The 19,650-nt window shown below is 38.6% G+C and overlaps 2 protein-coding genes and 1 pseudogene across 2 annotated transcripts; 1 reads left to right on the top strand and 2 right to left on the bottom strand.

Annotated features, from left to right (window-relative positions):
* Positions 1-3,827: 3,827 nt before the first annotated feature.
* Positions 3,828-4,683, bottom strand: KRTAP15-1 (keratin associated protein 15-1). Its single transcript, XM_005606229.4, has one exon. It carries the CDS (start codon positions 4,614-4,616, stop codon positions 4,164-4,166), a length of 453 nt encoding a protein of 150 aa, XP_005606286.1. The 5' UTR covers positions 4,617-4,683; the 3' UTR covers positions 3,828-4,163.
* Positions 4,684-7,863: 3,180 nt separating this feature from the next.
* On the top strand, positions 7,864-8,800 carry LOC100053358 (keratin-associated protein 13-1-like). Its single transcript, XM_005606123.4, has one exon. The coding sequence runs from the start codon at positions 7,898-7,900 to the stop codon at positions 8,345-8,347; it is 450 nt and encodes a 149-aa protein (XP_005606180.1). The 5' UTR covers positions 7,864-7,897; the 3' UTR covers positions 8,348-8,800.
* Positions 8,801-14,633: 5,833 nt separating this feature from the next.
* Positions 14,634-15,156, bottom strand: LOC100065039 (keratin-associated protein 23-1-like; annotated as a pseudogene).
* Positions 15,157-19,650: the final 4,494 nt, after the last annotated feature.

Here is a 19,650-nt window from a genome sequence, read left to right as displayed (position 1 = left end):
CATGACACAAAAAGGGGAGGGGGCATCACAAAGCCATTGAATGAAGCAAATACGAGAAATGCGACGGCCAGAAAGAGCCTAAGATGGACACATAGATTTAAAATGATTTTGGAAATAAATTCTCTCGACGTTGCCCTCTACGCTAATATGTCTCTTGTACACAGGTGGCCAGAGTTGTGTTCTTAAAAGAGCCTCACTGGAGAGCATGGAGGGCTCATTAGCAGAAAAATAAATTATTTTTGTGAATACACTTAGACATCTTATTAAGAGGTTTAGTTATTCCAGTGAACAATCATGAAACTGTGCTAGAAATTGCTCTTACAAACTGCACATAGAAATCTGAAAAAATTATCTAAAGAAGTATGCAAATAAATTTATAAACTGAGTGGAAGATTACTTACAAGCAAAAATTTAATTTACTCTTGCTTTAAGTCTTTTGCAGTAATTTAAACTATATTTCTTATGAAATAGAGACTGTCTGCCCAGATTCTCTAGGAAATGGAGCCTGTGATGCTTAATATTATGTCAGCTTGGCTAGGCTATGGTACCCAGTCATTTGGTCAAATACTCGTCTTGCTGTTGTTGTGAAGTCATTTCATAGATGTGATTAACCTTTGCAATCAGCTGACTTTAAGTAAAGGAGACTGTTCTTGATAATGCCAGTGGGCCTCATCCAATCTGTTAAGACCTTAAGGGCAAAAACAAGGGTGTCTCAGAGAAGAAATTCTGCCTCAAGTCTGTAAATAGAAATCCTGCTTGAGTTTCCGGCCTACAGGCTGCCTTATGAGCTTTGGACTTCTGTACTTGACAGCCCCCACAAACACATGAGCCAATTCCTTAAATCTCTCTCTCTGTCTCTCTTTCTCTTTCTCTGTCTGTCTGTCTGTCTCTCATCACCACATCCTCAAGAGAAGACATGGCCACAGAGTTTTACAGTTTTTGTGAACTTTAAACCCATCAAGAAAAGTTTAGACATTTGTAAGAGGGAGAGGCTTACTCAGAAATGTCTCATTCTGCTGGGTGATATCACACATGCGCGTGCACGCACACACACACACACACACACACACACACACAGTGCTTCTCCCTTCTTGCAGAGAGAGAAAAGCTCATGAGGACCATGCACGGACAGTGTGGTGGCTTGCCAGAAGCAGAGACAGCAATCTCATCCTCTTCATGGGAACTCAACAAATATTTGTTCCATGAATGCCTAATTGAAAACAAAAATTTTTGAAGCACTTAAATGAATAAATACATCTAGGAGGGATATAAATCTCTCAAGGTATGAGCTATGTCATATGTTTCAACTCTTATGTAAACTTTATATTTTATGTCCAAAAAATATTAATGAAATATATGAAACAGGGAAAACAAAACAAAAAAATGTTTACCTAATGAAGACAGTCAAAAGTTGTATTTAGTGCATTCACTAAATGTGCCATCTTAATAAAAGGAATGGAATATCTGTGGAATTTTGTGCCTTAGTGCCACCAAGGGGACAAGGCAGAAAATTATGAGTGTTTACTTCTCGGAGTTTGGGAGTTACTGAGATTAATATTCTGTCTTTCTCTCTTAAAAAGTTGGAGTGAGTCATTAGCATTGGCTGGATGAAAAGATGCCTGCTCTAGGACCAAACTCTGTTTCCACGGATAGAACAGCAAGTGTGTGTGTTTCCCCTGGGCCAAGACAACCACCTCCAGGGCAAATGGATGCTAGTCAAAGAGAGCTAGATTGGGTATAGCCCTGGTGGTGGGCAGGAACTGAGAGTGAGGAGCTAAGGGAAAGTTGTAGAAGGATGTGCTACCAGGTAAATGGTTCCAGGTGGAGGGTTCCAGAGAGTGTGGTGGAGAGGTAAGAACATAGTTTCTGGAAAACACACCAGTGTCACTAGGGAAAGAGCCAGTATTCAGACATCAGTGGTAACTGAGGATGTTCAGCACCAAAGACAGAACTACAGGTAGCCCTAGCTAAGTGAAAAGACTTTTATGTCCCTTTTGAACACCTCAGAATATCACCAGACCATCTGTTAATTAAGCAAAATGAAGTGTTTCCGAACTTTCTCTAGGAAGGGGGAACGCCACTGGATTAGAGTTTTAGCCATGTCTCCACAGAGAGGTGCTAGAAGTCCAGTCCAGACTAGAATGGCTTCAAGGTAGAGAACTGATTGGGACTGGACAAATTTATTAGATGATAATTTAGAATTTGTGAGCATAGCATAGAGAGGGTACCCACAAGAGTCTCTTGGTAAGTAAACTGTTGCTTAATTAATGAGCTGTTTTTCCAGGTCTGCAGACTGTTGTCTACAATAAATTAATTTATAGGGGTTTCTGGAAGCATATAGTGAAATGGTTTATTGGTTTAATCTTACCTTTGCCCAGGAAAAATTTCCTGAAACAAATAGCTAAGTCATGTTGACCAGGTGGTCTGCAGCATGATGAGACAGATGGCCTCAGTTGTCATTTCCTTTCCTCCCATCCTTTCTCTTTGGCTTGAACAGGAGAAGCCAGGAGCAGCACATTGATGGAAGACAAGGCAGAACAAGGAGGTTAAATAAAATGATCAGGCCACTGGTGACCTGTGGAATCACGTGACAGGCCTGAACTGAGAGAAAAGAGAGAAGCTTTACTGGGGCTGTAACATTGGTTTTTAATTTATACTGGATTGGACTTAACTACTAATGTGACATGACAATGTTTCTTAATATCTTAATGTGATCATAGATCTGCTCACGGTATTACTCAGGGATTTGGGGATGTCAGAGCCCTCAGATAAAGTGTGAAGTTCAGTAGTAAGAGAAAGATGAAACAATTTCCTAATTATGCCTGACTGCATCCAGCCTGCTTAATGCATCAATTATGCATAAAATTGACCATCTAATAACTCTCAATTCCCTCTCACCTTCCGTTGTAGGGTTAGGCATTCTCTCAAGGAGTCTCATATAGGATCTGATACAGTAATTGAGCTTTTGATCAAAGTAAGTAAAATAATGTACACTGAACTTAACTCAGGGAAAATTGCATGTTTTCGTTGATCATTTCATCATTGTTTATCACTATGGTGGCTGAATTAAAATCGGAAAAAATATCATGGACGTGGAAGCTATGAAAATGTAGCTCTCGTATTTCCCATTCCTTCTTTCCTTCCCTCTGTCCTTCACTGAGTTCAGACCAGCATCATAGTGTGTCTCTCCCAAAATTCTCCAGCTACTTCTCCATTTTCTCTGGCAGATCTTTTCCCTAACAAATCTCTTTCATGTCAATTCCCATATGGTAGCTCTTTCTGAAAGGACTAAAATTAACACAGATTAGTAAGATTTATTGTTTAAATGAAGTGGTAACTTGCTCTTTGTGTTTTCAGTAATGAGTTTTATGTGATTTCCTCAGACTCCTTTTGAAGTCCTTCTTTGTGCTTTCATGGAATCTTATGATTTTTATGCCCATTATTGCACTTGTTACATGACGGTAAGTTAGAATTTTACGTGTGCAAACTCCTTAATGGAAAGGAATTTGTGCCTTTGCTCAACACAAGGCCTGGTATCTAATCAGAACTCAATAAATATTTTTTCAATGAATACCTAACTAAAAGCAAAATTTTCTGAAACAATTAGATGAACAAATGCACCTCTGAAAGGATATAAATCTCTCAAGACATGAGATATGCTATATATTTCAATTCTGCTCCAAACTTCCTGCTTTCTATCCAGCAAAATATTAATGAAGCATATGAAACAAAGAAAACAAAAAATATTTATCTAATGAAGACAGTTGAAGGTACTGGATACATTCACTAAATGTGTCATACGAATAAAAGAAAATGGTCTGACAGCATTCATGCTAGAGAAATAAGTTTATTTTAAATGCCATATCTATGTGAAATACATTTATGTGAAAGAATCTTAGGAGAATAATAAGAGAAGACTTAGGTAGTAACAGAAGTGATTCTGAACATTGGCATAAGAACGAAAGTTCAAGACATATCTCATATGTCAGATTTAGAAAAAATCTCAGGCCAGGGTTACTTTGTCCACAGCAAACGGCGTGTTTCCAAGAGGATTGTGATGACAAGTCCTGGTGATGCAGATGATCAGTAATCAAAGATACTGCACAGGCTGAGTGTTAGAGCTTTGTGAAGTGCAGACATAACCATAAGATAATGAGGGATATTCAGAAAGTTGATCCAAAAAAGCGAGAGCCAAAGGCTGGTCGGTAACAAGTTGACTGGCAGCTCCTAGAAGAAAAGCAAGTTGGGCGGAGGAAGCTGGACCCACAGCCCAGAGACTGGAAGCCAGTGCTTCCGTAACCAAAAGATCCAAGGCCAATGTTTCCACATCCTAGAGATCCAGTGTAATTTGTTTGGCAGGGACTGTAGAAGATGAAATTCTTTGGGCGGAAGCAGGATGTCCGGTGGGATCTGGCCACAGCACAGGATGGCTGGCAGCTGGTGGGTTCACAGAGGCTCCCCTGACAGCCATCGTAGAGAGAAGAGCCCAGCTGGCAAGCGCTAGGAGAGTAGACTACATTGCTGGGGGAGAAAGAATCAAAGGTAGAAACTGGATACCTCAGGTAACCTCCAAGAGAGCGAGCCGAGAAGTTTCCAGAGCTGCAGTTGTAAGACATGTTGTCAGGAGTTCTGAGCTCAGCTGAGTTGCAGAGAGAGTTTGTGAGTGTGAATGTTGCCTTCTATACTGAACGCTTATATACCCTAGCAATGAGTGTAGTAACACGGGCCTATTTTAATAAGAATGCTTAATTGGGCTCCAGTTAAAATGGAATACATTAACCTTCAAAGACCTTTTTTATGAATGCAGACTTTTAAACGAAAGAATTTCATTAGTTTTTCAAAGCAATTGTTCATGAAGCAAAAATGTCACTTCTTATTCATCTAGCTTGGGTAGATGAATGCAATTGTGCCATAATTGTACCTATAAGATTGGTGTTTTATTCATCCTAACCTTCAGTTATTGTATTGAATGGGTAACAAAGTGAGAATTTTGTTGTGTTTAAAAGCTCTAAAAAATACTTTGTAGTCTGGAGGGGACATTTATTTTGCTCCAAGTTTAGGAACCTAATTGAGAACAGAAAAAAAAATCTTCAATATCTGTTCTCTCTCCCAAATCTTATGGACCTTACAGAAGAAATAACTCACCAACAATCCTTAATTGGTGGAAATGCTAAATGAGTGTCTAATACATTTAGATTTTAGTTTTCTTAGAACAGAAAAGTAGCCAAGCCATTCTTGTGTGCATGAGTTTTTGATTTAAGAATGAAAGGTCTAATATTTGCAGGAGTGTTTTAAAGATTACATTGTAAAAATATTTAATCAATGAATTTTTGCCCTGAAGTTCACTTGCTTCTTGATATGTCATCAATAAATTTGATTATCAATAATTCTTCAACCCTATAAAATTTAAGTAATTTTTTTATGGTGTTGATGTTATTGAGAACAAAACAATAAGCACTATAAATGAAAAAGTTCATCCTTATTCCCTTAGTTTCCTGTCATAGTGTAGGATTTTTACTAGAGAAGATAGAGAAAATCAAGAAATTCTGATTGTGTGCTCCCCGTGTAGACTCTACAGAAAGATCAAGTATTTGAAGAATTCACAGTTACAAATGACCTTTATAAACTGAAATGGGAGGATATCAAAATGGACGATAATGCGAAATAGAGCATGAATGCCTTTAGAACCTCTAATGTGCCACATGCATCAAGTGACATATATATTCTGCCTAGAGGACTAGTGTCATAAGCATGTTTCTGGAGTCTCCCAGGAAATTCGTCATTGCTAACTGTAAGTAGAGTAAAGCCTGGGTACAAGAAATGGCTTAAAATAACCTGTGGGAATGGGCAAACCACGTAAGACATCCATCTTCAAGAACTGATACGTTGTCCAATGGAAGTGAGCTGAGACTCATACTGTAAAGAACTGAGTTTGCTAGGTGGAAGTTTTAAGGGAAGATTCAGCTAAAAATCTAAAATGAGGTACTCTGGTAGGTAACGAGATTTTCATCTTAGGGCCCTGGGAGTATCTAATCAGGATGTAATAAATGGCATTCCAATCTGATAGAGGACTGAAGACAATTGCTAAACTCTTTTCTTGAGCCTGAACGTTTTGAGTAGACAGATTGGTCTTCAATGATGTTTCATTTATTAGGTAACATAGTTTGTCCTCTGTTTCTAAAATAAACAATTCTTATGTGTTAGGCTTCGTAATTATGAATAGCAAAACACATTCTAGTAGATTCCAAATCCTCCCATTTTATTTGTTACTAAAATATTGAACATCAAAACATTCATGTAAATATTCAACTCACCTCAATTAAATTTGCTTTCTTGCTTCAATTTCATCCACTCATATGACGTAGTTCTCCGGAATATTCTATGAGGTCAGATATTAAGTAATTTTGAATATTCTATTCTCAACAAAATGGAGATTTTTTTTAAAGCTTTTATTTGTCCTTTTTCTCCCCAAAGTCCCCCAGTACATAGCTGTGTATTCTTCGTTGTGGGTCCTTCTAGCTGTGGCATGTGGGACGCTGCCTCAGCGTGGCTCAATGAGCAGTGCCATGTCTGCACCCAGGATTCGAACCAACCAAACACAGGGCAGCCTGCAGCGGAGCACGCGAACTTAACCACTCGGCCACAGGGCCAGCCCCCAAAATAGAGATTTTTGAACCCAAACACTTTTGTTCAGAAGTGGAAGGGAAACGCTTTTCTATGAAATGAAAAAATCAACAGCACAGAAGCCACAGCAAGATAAACCTTCTCAATCTCTCCTCTTCCTCAAGGTATCAATCTTCATTACCCTACCACACAGAGGTGGAATACAAGCCATAGAACAAGAAAAAAATATCACCATTATTTTAGAAATTTGGTAATACTTGTCAGAAACACCTGAAAACAATTTAAGTCAAAGTGATGTATGTTGCTTTCTGAGGCAAAGGGAGAATCTCCTTAAGATGGCTTCTTTGGTCCAATACTTCAAGACAATTACCTTATAAACTTTCTTTAGAAAAAGAATATTTTCCAGATTTGGGGAAATCTTTTAATGGTGAACACCGCCTCTGATTAGAGGTAGAAATATATCAGGCATTTTTGCCACGTGTTTCATTCTTTATTTTTAATGTTCTTTTCAGCATCTTAGAGACATAATCTCTAATATTCCAAAATAGCATAAAGCAATTTATAATATTTAACTCATACCACAGTAAACACACACACACAAAGGAAAGAAAAGCTAAGATTGACTCTTATTAGTCTGCACATAGTTTTAAGCAGGAGCATGAGAAATAAGGGAATCTCTCAGTTAATTTTTCACTAAAGCCATTCAAGTTGAGAGCCCATTAAAAAAATCCTCATACATCTTGCATATTACCATTGCTGCTTCCTTATGACACTATTCGTTAAGTAAACTTGCAACTTCGTGGCAAATCAATGTACATTTTTGTTTAAAAGAAATGACTACGAATAGATCATTTAGTTAGCAACTTTGCTATCCAGATGGCAACAGTTTTGAGACAGATTGTGAAACGGGTATCAATTATTTTTAATTAAACCAGCTTCCCTCAGCCCAGACACTGCCTAGCTCTAAAGCGCTTCTCTGAGTGATCTGCTGGGTGACCTTTGGTAGAGTAAGATGACTAATAGCTTTGAAGATTCAACGCTATTACCTGAATTCCAATGCACAAACTTTACTGCACTTTTCAGTTGTAAAACCACAAAAACTACATATGTATGACTCTGATGATCTCTTCAATTCAATTGAAAGCAGAAGGTAACCTGTTTTTATGTGCCATGTGGATGACACACCCAATGATAAGGGTATATAAATGCCCTAGGCCAAGAGGCACCATTCAAACTCAGAATCTTCTCATTGTAAGTCACATCTCCTGTCACCATGTCCTACAACTGCTGCTCTGGAAACTTCTCCTCCTGCTCTCTTGGGGGCTACCTGCAGCACCCAGGCATCTCTTGTGGCTCTTCCTACCCCAGCAACCTGGTCTACAGCACTGATCTCTGCTCTCCCAGCACCTGCCAGCTGGGCTCCTCTCTCTACAGTGGCTGTCAGGAGACCTGCTGCGAGCCCACCAGATACCAGACGTCTTTTGTGGTGTCCAGCCCCTGCCAGAGGTCCTGCTGCCGCCCAAGGACCTCCACATTCTGCAGTCCCTGCCAGACTTACTCTGGGTCTCTGGGCTTTGGCTCCAGTGGTTTCCATTCAGTGGGTTGTGGTCCCAGTGCTTTCTCATCCCTAAGTTATAGACCCAGCTTTTACCGTCCAACCTACTTCTCTTCTAGAAGCTGCCAGTCTGCTTTCCAACCAGCCTGTGGATTTGGCTTCTACTAATCACACTACCTAATCTATCTAGAAATTTAACATAATACCTACTATATCAAGATCCATGCTGCCTATTGATCTCTTGTCCTACCATTAGCTTACAAATTTGAGTTCTACTGTTATCTGCTATGGATTAGGAATAATTTGAATTCCAGTAACTAGAAAATGTATTCATTGAAGAAAGATGCCAAAACTGCTTCCTTGTAGTAAGACAGACATGCAATATTGAAGTATATTTCTTTCTTCCTGTATCTTCTAGTTATTTCCCCTAGTACATTTGTTTCTAATTTCACAGTGTGGAAAAATGTTGTAAGTTTATATAGAAATAAGTTGTATGACATCTATGTATTTGCTTAAGATTATTTGTTCACTCTGTGTCTTCAAAAATACTTCTAAATATCTGACTGGCTATTTCTGTATCTTGTATTTATCATTAAAAAAACTTTACTTTAAAAAGTAAAATTGTCCAATGTCATTTTTGGTTCAGAAGAAATTATTTCATCTTTTATGTTTAGTTCATTCACTAGTACCTTTGTATGATAAAACCTAGAAGAAGCACATTTTAAGACTACAAACAAGGGCTGGCCTGGTAGTGTAGCAGTTAAGTTTGTGGGCTCCACTTTGGCAGCCTGAGGTTTGCCGGTTCGGATCCTGGGCACAGACCCACACACTGCTCATCAAGCCATGCTGTGGTGGTGTCCCACATAGAGGAATAGAGTGACTTACAACTGGGATATACAACTGTGAACTCCAGCTTTGGGGAGGAAAAAAAAAAAGAGAAAGATTGGCAACAGATGTTATCTCAGGGCCAATCTTCCTCAAAAAAAAAAAAAAAAGAAAGACTACAAACAAACTACTAACTGTGGCCTTTTGTTCTGTAGGGAGTTAGAAATTCCAATAATTTTATACAAAATAATTACAAATTGTAAGGGATATTAAATCGGCTTCATCACATAATTTTGGAAGCAAGATTGCTCATAAAATATATCCTAAAATATTTGAGAAGTTGGAGTGAGGATATCCAGTAGGAAGTTAGACATTAGGTAGACTTGGTGAGGGCACCACTTCCACCAGCTTTACTGCCAGATAAGAAATCAAGTCTCTAAATGAAATATCTAACGTTTCAACATGTATTAGCAAGTAGGCCCAACATATTCCATATAACAAGTTCTATAAGTTTGACCAAGTCCAAATTTGCTCTTGTTTTATAGATGTTCGGTTGATGGCACTTGTTTAAAAAAAACAACAAAAAAACAAAACTCAAAACCAGTGGAAATACTCTCTTGTTATAGGATTCAGCTAAATATCCAGGCAGCTGATAACTCTTGCATCAGCAACTATGTCCCAAAGTTTTTATCCGTTAAGTCAAGGAAAATATTCCTAAAGGTACATATGACTTAGATTCTTACCTACAGGGTAACCATATGTCTTAGTTTATTCTGGTTGTCTCAGCATCCAGTCCCATTTGGCAATTGTCTCAGATTTTTCATCTTTTATTTATAATCAATAATAATCAAATTAACATGTGATGACTGGTTTGGGAGACCACCATTTTGCTTTTGCCACGGTTTCATTTTTTGCAGTATAAGATGCACGTAAAGTGTACAGGGTCTTTATTTAACCAATGTGAAATCTGAAAGAAGACAAGCCATTTTCTATCCTTCCCTTGCTCATCCTTTTTGAACAAAATACAACTATCGCTTTTCTTTCAAAGAGTGTATGCAGAGGGATCACTAAAAAACAAATTATAGGCAGATACAAGTGGTTGGACAGCTCATAGGTTCAAATCTAGGTGGAGGTTCATTTGTTGTTCTCACCTAACCAGTTCTCCTAGCCTGCAAGATGCAATAATATACACCAAGCTACCAGCAGGTGGAGTTGGTGGGGAAATTTGAGAATTACTGATTAGGTGTACAGGAAACGTGCTTGAAATTGAGGCTGCAACACACAGGATACAAAGAATAACCTAAATGTTCTTGCTACAGTGACTTGGCCACATGTTGTATTGTTTAAAGCTACAATTGTTTCTTTTATTGTTTGTGAATATCTTTCTGCTTTAAACTTTGCCAAAAAAATCTTCTTACGAACAATGAATGAAAGCTAAAAGCTCATGTTTAACAATAATAATAATAATAAAAGTGAATACTGAATTTCTGTTACTAAAGCAAGCTGATGGTGAATATATAACTTGCCCAACAATTTGATGACATTTACTATTTACCATGGGGATCAGGGATATTGCTAACCACAAGAAAAGTAAAAGAGACCACTTTGCTGAAGAAGCATGAGTATCTACTTCAAAAGATAGTAGAAATTTTAAGACGATTGCTTCCAAAGATGATTGTTTATCATCAGAAGTTGCAAAAGATGTGTTAATACATTACTCTGATGCACACATTTTCATTTAGGTCAAACCACTATTCTAAATCATTTTCACTCATGTTTCTTGTGCATGTAAAAAAAAGAAAAAAAAGCAGCAGCAATAGCTGGTGATGTGCTTCTCCACTAGCAGAAGAAAAACTTCACTAAGAATTAGATGAATCCAGTTTTATGCCAGTATTGTCAAATGCTTCAAATAGAAAATGAATTAATTTCCATAACGTTTCGGTTTCTTCATCCAGTCCAAGAATCTAAGTAAGGCTTTTTACAGTTCCTAATGCTCTATTTGACAATGCTAATGTAGAGTCATTTAAAAAGCTCAACACTGAAGATAAAATTATTCGTTGTCTCAGTAATAATATAAAATATAAATTTTGGTGAAGAAGAACATCATGGTAAAAACAACAAGATAAGGTTACTACGAAGAAATACAGCTGTAATTGTTGTAAGCACATAACTCATAATTGTATCCAAATAAGCTATAATATTCTGTTAATAAAAGTGGAAGCTGTAGTTTTAAAACCTTAACAACATTTTTGTATATACCCAGAGTAAGTTATTTTGGCAATCAATATTTTTCCTTACCTCATCAATCGCCCCTTCCACCTCTGTTGCATTGTTATTATCTTTGTGACTTTGTGTTGATTTTTAGGTCATTAGTATCCTATTTTACATTACAAACCACAGACAGGGAATTTTCCTCTTTTCTTGCTTGGGTTATACATTCTCGCAAGCTGGATTCTCCATCTTTCTCCCACATTCTGTGTTACTTCTGCATCCTATACTACTTTTCTACACTCAAGGATTTTCCCATGATTTTATCCTGATTACCTCCACTTTCCTTCAATCTGACTCACCAAAATGGGAATGCAGTTTCCAGTACTAGCGAGATGTCACAAGAGTTTGGCAATTTTACTTTTTTTGTTTTCAGAGAAAAGCTTCTAGGAATGACACTGTGTTTATGTTAGAGAATTTGGAGGGAAGATAAATCTGTCGGGGCTATCCCCTTGGCCTGGTGGTTGAGTTTGGCATGCTCTGCTTTAGTGGCCTGAGTTCGGTTCCTGGGAGTGGACCTATACCACTCCTCAGTGGCCATGCTGTGGCAGCACCCCACATGCAAAATAGAGGAAGACTGGCACAGATGTAGCTCAGGGCAAATCTTTCTCAAGTAAAAAGAGGAGAATTGATAACAGATGTTAGCTCAGGGAGAAGCTTCCTCAGCAAAAAAAAAAAAAAAAGAAAAGAAAAGAAAGACAGAAATCTGTCAAATTACTAAGAATCATTTTTACCTTCCTGTTAATTTTTAGATTTTTAACAAGAAGCAGATCATGCTCAAATTTTTGGTTGCTGGTATTGAATTTGTGTATGTGCGGATGTGAGAATTTTTTTGTTTTGTGGGGTTTTTTTTAAAGTACTTTTGCTTATAATGCTAGGTTTTGAGGAAGGAAACATCACGACGTACACTGATAGTGATAATTAAAGTGAATAATATAAGATTTGTCATAACACGCAGGATTTCTAGGAATATCTTCCAAAGAGGTAATCAAATATTTCTCTCTTAGTCTATTATAGTCAAGGCAAATGTTTTCAAAAGAAATTAGCTCACCCTTCCTTAATGTTCTTCTCTTGAACTCTAAATCTATTTTCATTTTTCCTCTTTATTATAGATACTACTCATGAGGCTAATGAAACTAGATCCAAAAGGAGCTAAAGAATATTCAGATAAAGCAATTTCTGTAATACCAAAGTACTCAGGGCTCTTTGGTTAAACAAGGAGTTGCATATTTAAAAAAAAAAAAATCAGGAAAGAACAACAAAAGATTTATTGAAGGGATCAGAGTCTACCAGATCTTTGGTTTATAGACTTTGGCAAGCTTCTAATCCTTTTTGAGTTTTCATTCCCTGGTGTCTGGAAAGGTCTATAGGATATGTTTGTCTTTCTCATAGGGATGTTTGAGCATTAAATGAAAGCGATGTATCTGATGTCCTTTGTGACCTCTCTTATATCCTCAATCTCTCACTTGTGATCCCAGGCACAGCTATGGTGAACGATTTCATGCAGGCTTCAACCCTCTTTGCACAGACATCCTTCCTCAAGCATATACAATGTTTCTTTTACCCTCCGAGGTCACAACCGGAAAACAAAAGGAGCCCAAGATGAAGCTTCCTTTGCATTGTTAGTGAAGTTTCAGGAAGTTAACTATATCTGGGACAATGTTCAACCAATGGGAGACAGGAGTGATGGATAAATGCTTCTCCCTGTTGATCACATCCTCGGTAGACAATTCCGAGAGTCATTTTAATGGCTCCTGAAGGGGCCGGCCCGGTGGTGCAGCAGTTAATTTCTCACGTTCTGCTTTGGCCACCCAGGGTTCACCAGTTCGGATCCTGGGTGCAGAGCTATGCACTGCTATGGCAGGCATCCCACATAAAAAGTAGAGGAAGATCGGTAGGAGATGGGCACGGATGTTAGCTCAGGGCCAATCTTCCTTAGCAAAAAGAGGAGGATTGGTGGCAGATGTTAGCTCAGAGCTTATCTTCCTCAGAAAGAAAAAAACGCTGTGAAGGATTGAGTCCCCATTACCCACTGTAAAATCAACTGAAAAATATGCCCTGTTATGAGATCTTCCTCTTTGACTCTTTCACCTTCCTTGGTCTCCCAAACCTGCTCCCTGGGGTCTTACGCCAAATAAACTGTCTGCACCCAAGTTCTTGACTTCAGCTCTGCTTTGTGGGAGAGGGGGATCCAGGCTAAAACTAATGAATATAAATGGTTGTCCAACACTGCTCGGGTGCATTGCTCTTAGCTTAATTCAGGCTGAGCCTTAGAGAAGCATCAGGAGGTTGTCCCACACTTCCTTATCCCAGTTACCCCCCACCTAAGGTCATTGTGAATTTCCTTACATACGTTTACAGGTGAGGCTCAGGTACACCTCATCTATAGCAGGTGGGGATCATGGCACTTACTCCAATCAGCAAAGAGCAAAGCATCTGTCCTGGGAGTTGCTTAAGGCTCATCTTTTCTCTTAGCTGAAAATCCACACTCAGACACTGTTGTGTTCTGCATTTCTAGTTTATGTCCCAATTTATTGTTTTCCTTTATCAGCAGGAATGCATGTCCCCCATTCTCAGGCAGGTGTCACTGACATTGATACATGCAAAATATGGACCTCCAGGAAATGACGGCTCTCAATAAGGCACATATCCAATGTCAACAGAAATTTGCTTAAATCTATCAAATTATATGTGCCCAAATCCAGTTTCAGAGTCATACTGATCTTTATTTAAACCTCCAAAATCCTTGAATACAAAAATACTACAGGGGCCGGCCTGGTGGTGCAGCATTTAAGTTCCCATGTTCTGCTTTGGTGGCCTGGGGTCTGCTGGTTCAGATCCTAGATGCGGACTTACGCACTGCTTGCCAAGCCATGCTGTGGAAGGCATCCCACATATAAAGTAGAGGAAGATGGGCATGGATATTAGCTCAGGATTAGTCTTCCTCAGCAACAAAGAGGAGGATTGGTGGTTGATGTTAGCTCAAGGCTAATCTTCCTCCAAAAAAAAATTACTATAGACAAATAATAATAAGATGAACAATATATTTGGCTGCCAGATTACATAAATTTATTAGAGTAAAATTTTCGTTTCCAATTGCTTTGAGATGAAAATACAATAGTATACGTCCTATCAATTATACAGATATTAGGACTTAATTTTCGGCTACTCATTAAATTCAGGGTCTGCTAAAAGTTGGTAAAGCAAGAAACTGATAATCTAAGAATAAAAGAATAGTAGTAACAGGTGAGATGAAAACAACGGCTATACTGAGTAGAGACTTTGACCTCGATACTCAAAAGGATCTGAACCCTCAACAAGTTGATCCACAGAAATTGGATCTACAGGCTGGCCTGTAGCATGATGATTGGCAGCTCCTGGAGGCAGAGGAGGTTGGATAGCAGAATCTGGATCCATAGCTCAGGGAAGGAAAGCCACAGACACCATAACCCAGGGGTCTGAAGCCACCGGATCCACAGCCCAGTGAGTAGCAGCTTCTAGATCCATAGCTCAGGGAGCAGCAGCTGCTGGACCCAGAGACTAGTGACCTGGCATAAGTTGACCGGCAGGGACTGCAGACTGGGGAGATCCTTGGACGGTAGCAGGACCTCTGGCAGGGGCTGGACACCACACAGGACATCTGGTATCTGGGGGGCTTCCAGCAGGTCTCCCCACAGCCACTGTAGAAAGAAGAGCCCAGCTGGCAGGTGCTGGGAGAGCAGAGATCAGTGCTGTAGACCAGGTTGCTGGGGTAGGAAGAGCCACAGAAGGAGCCTGGGTAGCGCAGGTAGCCCCCAAGGGAGCGGGAGGAGAAGTTTCCAGAGTAGCAGCTGTAGGACATGTTGACAGGAGAGGTGAGTTCAGCTGAGTTACAGTGGGAAGATTCTGAGTTTTAATTTTGCCTTCTGCACTGGGGCATTTATATACTCTCAGCAGTGGGTGTGGCACTGTTCCTACACTGGATTTCCTCTTTCGCATATGTGTTACTCAATAATCTTCTGTGTAATGCGGTTTCATTTGAATTGTTTTTCACATATTCTATTTATGGGCGCCATAATTTTGTTGTTACAGCCAAAGCCAATGAACTACTCCTATGTCAGAAATGCTATGACTGTTTTACATTAATGCACATGCCGTCATGGCCAGGAAAGCTTTTCCTCTGGTTTATGCTACCTGTATCTGCTTCCTAAGCATCCACATCTGGTTTTGCTGGTAGATGCTTTTCTCTTGAGAGTGAGGAATGAGATAACACCAATTTTCTCCTGGAACAATGGATCAAAGGCTCCGTTTCCATCTGGGTGGATGCCTTCCTGGAATGATCCATCTTGTCACTATTCATCTCCATTCTCCAAAATTACTTGATGGTAATTTGTTAAGGCAGCAATAGAAAAACAATACACCAAGTACTATAGTATGCTAATATATCAAGTACTGTATAACACGCAGTGTGTCTCTCAACCATTGAAGACAGACCAAAAATAGATAAAACAAAGAGACTGAGAGAGATGGCTAGAGACTGAAAGACACTCTGCCATGTATTTGAAGATAAGGTGACAAAAAAGGGGGTCAATTGAAACAGCCCCAGGGAAGATCAATCTGGCCCAACTTTCCACAGCCAAGAGGGTAGCACTAGTGTGATAAGGGGTGGAAATACCGAAAATGGAACACAGAGAAGGCTCAGGAATTTCAGTCTTTTTTCTATTGCATTCTTAAATTACGGTCTGTTTCATCCCAATATCTTTAAAATTAAAACTTTTCAAAATTAGTGTATTTTATGAATTTTGATATATTATCCTTTATATCATCTACATCTATAAATATCCAGGGCATCTACGGCCTTAGGATGTCTCTAGGTTTTCACTGCACAGGCTTTGACTAACTCTCAGGCACTTGCAGAGCCACGGACCACTGTGCATTTTCCTGCTTAAAAGTGAAGTTTCTTTTCCAGTTCTCTTTTCTTCTGCAGGCTATCTGAATGTTTCTCTTTCTCTCTCCCTTTCTGTGCCTATTTTTTTCTTTCTTTCTTTCCCTCAATTTCTTTCTCTCTTTCTCTTTTGTTTTTTCTCTCTCTCTGTCCCCCCACCATTTTTCTTTCCTGCTTTTTCCCTGTTTATTTGACTTCTTCTTTTGTTTTCCTTTGTTAATTTTATTTTTTGCCTCTGCTTAACTATAGCTCCAAAGTTAAAGAAAAAAGTTTGGTAGATTTATCATAGTCTTAGAGCATAACCATCTGCCTTCTAAGTTCCTTCACAAAATATCTGATGTTAGAGTACAACCAGTTTCCCGATCCAGGGAAACGTCCAGTCATGGTTGAAGGCAATATTTTCTTATTTTATTTTCTAATAACACTGTAAGAAACTTACAGCAATGATGTTAGAGCGTATCAAACTTTCACAATAAAATCTATTTCAATTTTAAACGTAACATAATGTAGACCTTCTAGAAGGAAGAGGACTGAAGAAAAAAGTAAATGCACCCAATTCTAACAGCTACTTGGTGAGTCCTTTATTTTCTGTTCTTCTAGAGCAGAGGTCATTTCTCCTTGCTTTATGCCTGAGCAAGTAAGGAAAGTGTCCTATTGATACAATACTGCAGACACTATTCCTTCTCTATATTTTCTGTTTTCTAACACAATTCTAAATTATCTTGATGTTGGTCAAACGTACAAGATTTCAGTTGTGCAGGATGAATAAGTTCTGGAGATCTAGTGTACAGCACGATCACTATAGCTAATAATACTATTAATACTATTTCATATCTTGAACTTTGCTAAATGAGGTATTTTAAGTGTTCTCACCACACACGAAAAATTGCAACCATGTGAAATGATGGATATGTTAATTAGTTTGATTTTGGTAATCATTTCACAATGTATACTGTATCAAAACATCACGTTGTACACTTTAAACATATACAACTTTTATTTGTCACTTACACTTTCATAAAGCTGGAAAATACAAAATAATCTTGAAGGTAAAACTCAGGAGTTAAATTGGGGAGCTTAGATTTATCAGCCCAAACTGGAAAATTTAGTGAATTTGTCTTCTGTTACTCCAGTCTCCTTATTCACAGATCGTTCTCTGACAAGAGGTATTTTTCTCTTTACTTTCCTTCTAAATCTCTAAACCTTCATCTACGTTAAGTTAATATAAATTTAAGAAGAATTTGTAAACTCGTAACCTTGGACTAAATTAACCTCAAGGATCACATCGTTTGTTCCATATATCATAGCCCTCCACCATTGCTTTTTCTTTTTTACTGAGTTGTCGACAATTCAACACTGAAATATTTTGCATAAAACCTATCACTCTGAGCTGTGCATCCAGTGGCTTCTGATCTTTTGATTTCAGAGTCCCATCACTGACTGGGAACAAAATGGTTTTGATATTCGTGATGTGTTACCAACAGAATCTCATTCATAGAAAGTTACAACCTTGACATCCACCTACTGCTCTTCTCCAAATTACCGGTCAACTTGTCACTGCAGGCTGGGGATCTTTCTTTTCCTAATCATCTAGGTTAGAAGCTCAATAAACAAGAGCCAATAATTCTTATGTTAAGATTCTCTTTAATCACTATGTATTACTAACTATTAGCCACAAAATACATACTCTATTATTATCCAACTTAGATTAGAAGACTTTGAATTCTGTACTTTCGAAAATATATTCATTGGACAAAGGTATCATGGTTGCTTTTGTTAAATGCACTACATGCAACACTAATGCACATTTCTCTCTGTAATATGTGTTTGTGTGTAATATTTTTCCCTCAGGATCCTTTTATTAAAATTTTACAAGGTAAGAAACAATGAAGATTTCTCAATAAACATGTTAATGAGGAATCCAAGTGTGTGTTTTTCTATAAGTTATCCAGAAACAATGGGTGAGAACATGGATTCCAAGGTGAGTTGTTTATTTGGGAGGTGATCTCAGTAAATAACTGTAGGAGAGTGAGAAAATATGACATGGAATGCAAGGAAGGCAATAGAAGGTGCATTATGAAGCCAGGTGCCACTGTAAACAACTGGAGCTCGAGTCTAGTGGAGAATTCCCTGCACAGGGGCTCAGCATGTCCTATCAAGTGAAAATGTCCTCAGGTAGAGTTCTTCAGATGGCCCCAGTTATCAGTCTTCACTGTACAGATGATTACCTAGGGGATATAGGCAGGGCATTGACAGCTTCTGTTGGGGATGGGGCATCACTTAGAAAAGCATAGATACAATAAATATGCAAATGAATGAGATAAGATCTGTAAGGATAAAATGGGATGAGACAAGCAGAAAGGTGTGAAGACACTCGGTGAGTTTAGGCCATATTGTAACAGTGTAAGGCACGTGTATGTGGTATGGAAATGGAAGACAGGGCTAGAGAGAAAGGCTGGAGACCCACAACTGAAGTATTGTTTTCCCCTGATGATCAGTGATGTTGAGCCTGTTTTCATAACCTGTCATTCATTTATATCTCTTTTTTTTCTTTTTTGAACCAGCACAAAATCCACTTTATCATGTTGCGGCCACTCAGAGGCAGAAGCTGGCTGGCGCCCTCTCCTCAGGGGCATGTGCAGTATTTGAATTTCCTAAATTTTGGTAGATGTCATTTACTATCATTTAAACTATAATAATGAGCTTTTAAATGGTCGCCTTCACCGTAGCTCCTCACTTATTCGAATCGCTCTCATGTATTTTGAAAATAAATAAATCTTTCTAAATTACATAAAATTAGCAAGTTAACATTGCTTAAAATATTGAACCATTCCTCTCAATGAGAATAGAAAAGCTGAAAAAAATTAAGGAAAAAACTCCTCTGTTTGAAAACTTCAGAGAAATACCAAAACATTCCAGAAACACAGAGATCTGTATGGGCCAGAGAGGAAGTCCAAAGAAATGAGCCTGCACCTGAAGTCGCTATTCCCTTAGAATTCTGTGCTGAGTTTGAAAGCAGTGACTAGGAGGCCAAGAGAATTTCCACAAAGTCATAGGGCTAGAAAAACAAAATTGGTATTCAGGGCCTAGCAAAGAGTTGAGACCACCGGAAATATCCCAAACAGTGGAGAGCCAATGTTTAGAAGTAAAATTGAATTGCTAATAGCTTCTTACAGGGACTGAAACCCTGGTTTGAATTATCTTAATTTCTGATGGGATTTAAATGATCTATTATACTGGTGTCCTTACCCTAGCAGCCCGCCAGACATATGAGTAACTCTTCTCTGTAGAAGGCGAAATCATCCTGGTTTTTGCATGTGTGCAAGTGTTTTAAATTGGTCTCTGCTTGTGACTGTGTCTTGGTTCTGGTCCCTCACTGTCACCATGTCTCCAAATAAATGCTTAGGTTTCTCTCTGGTTCTAGCCATCAATGATCAATTTGTCTTGGCTCGTA

The sequence above is a fragment of the Equus caballus genome, chromosome 26 (assembly GCF_041296265.1).
Source record: "Equus caballus isolate H_3958 breed thoroughbred chromosome 26, TB-T2T, whole genome shotgun sequence".
NCBI lineage: Eukaryota > Metazoa > Chordata > Mammalia > Perissodactyla > Equidae > Equus > Equus caballus.
Note: the sequence above shows the minus strand (reverse complement) of the source record. Positions and strands in the feature narration are given on the sequence as shown.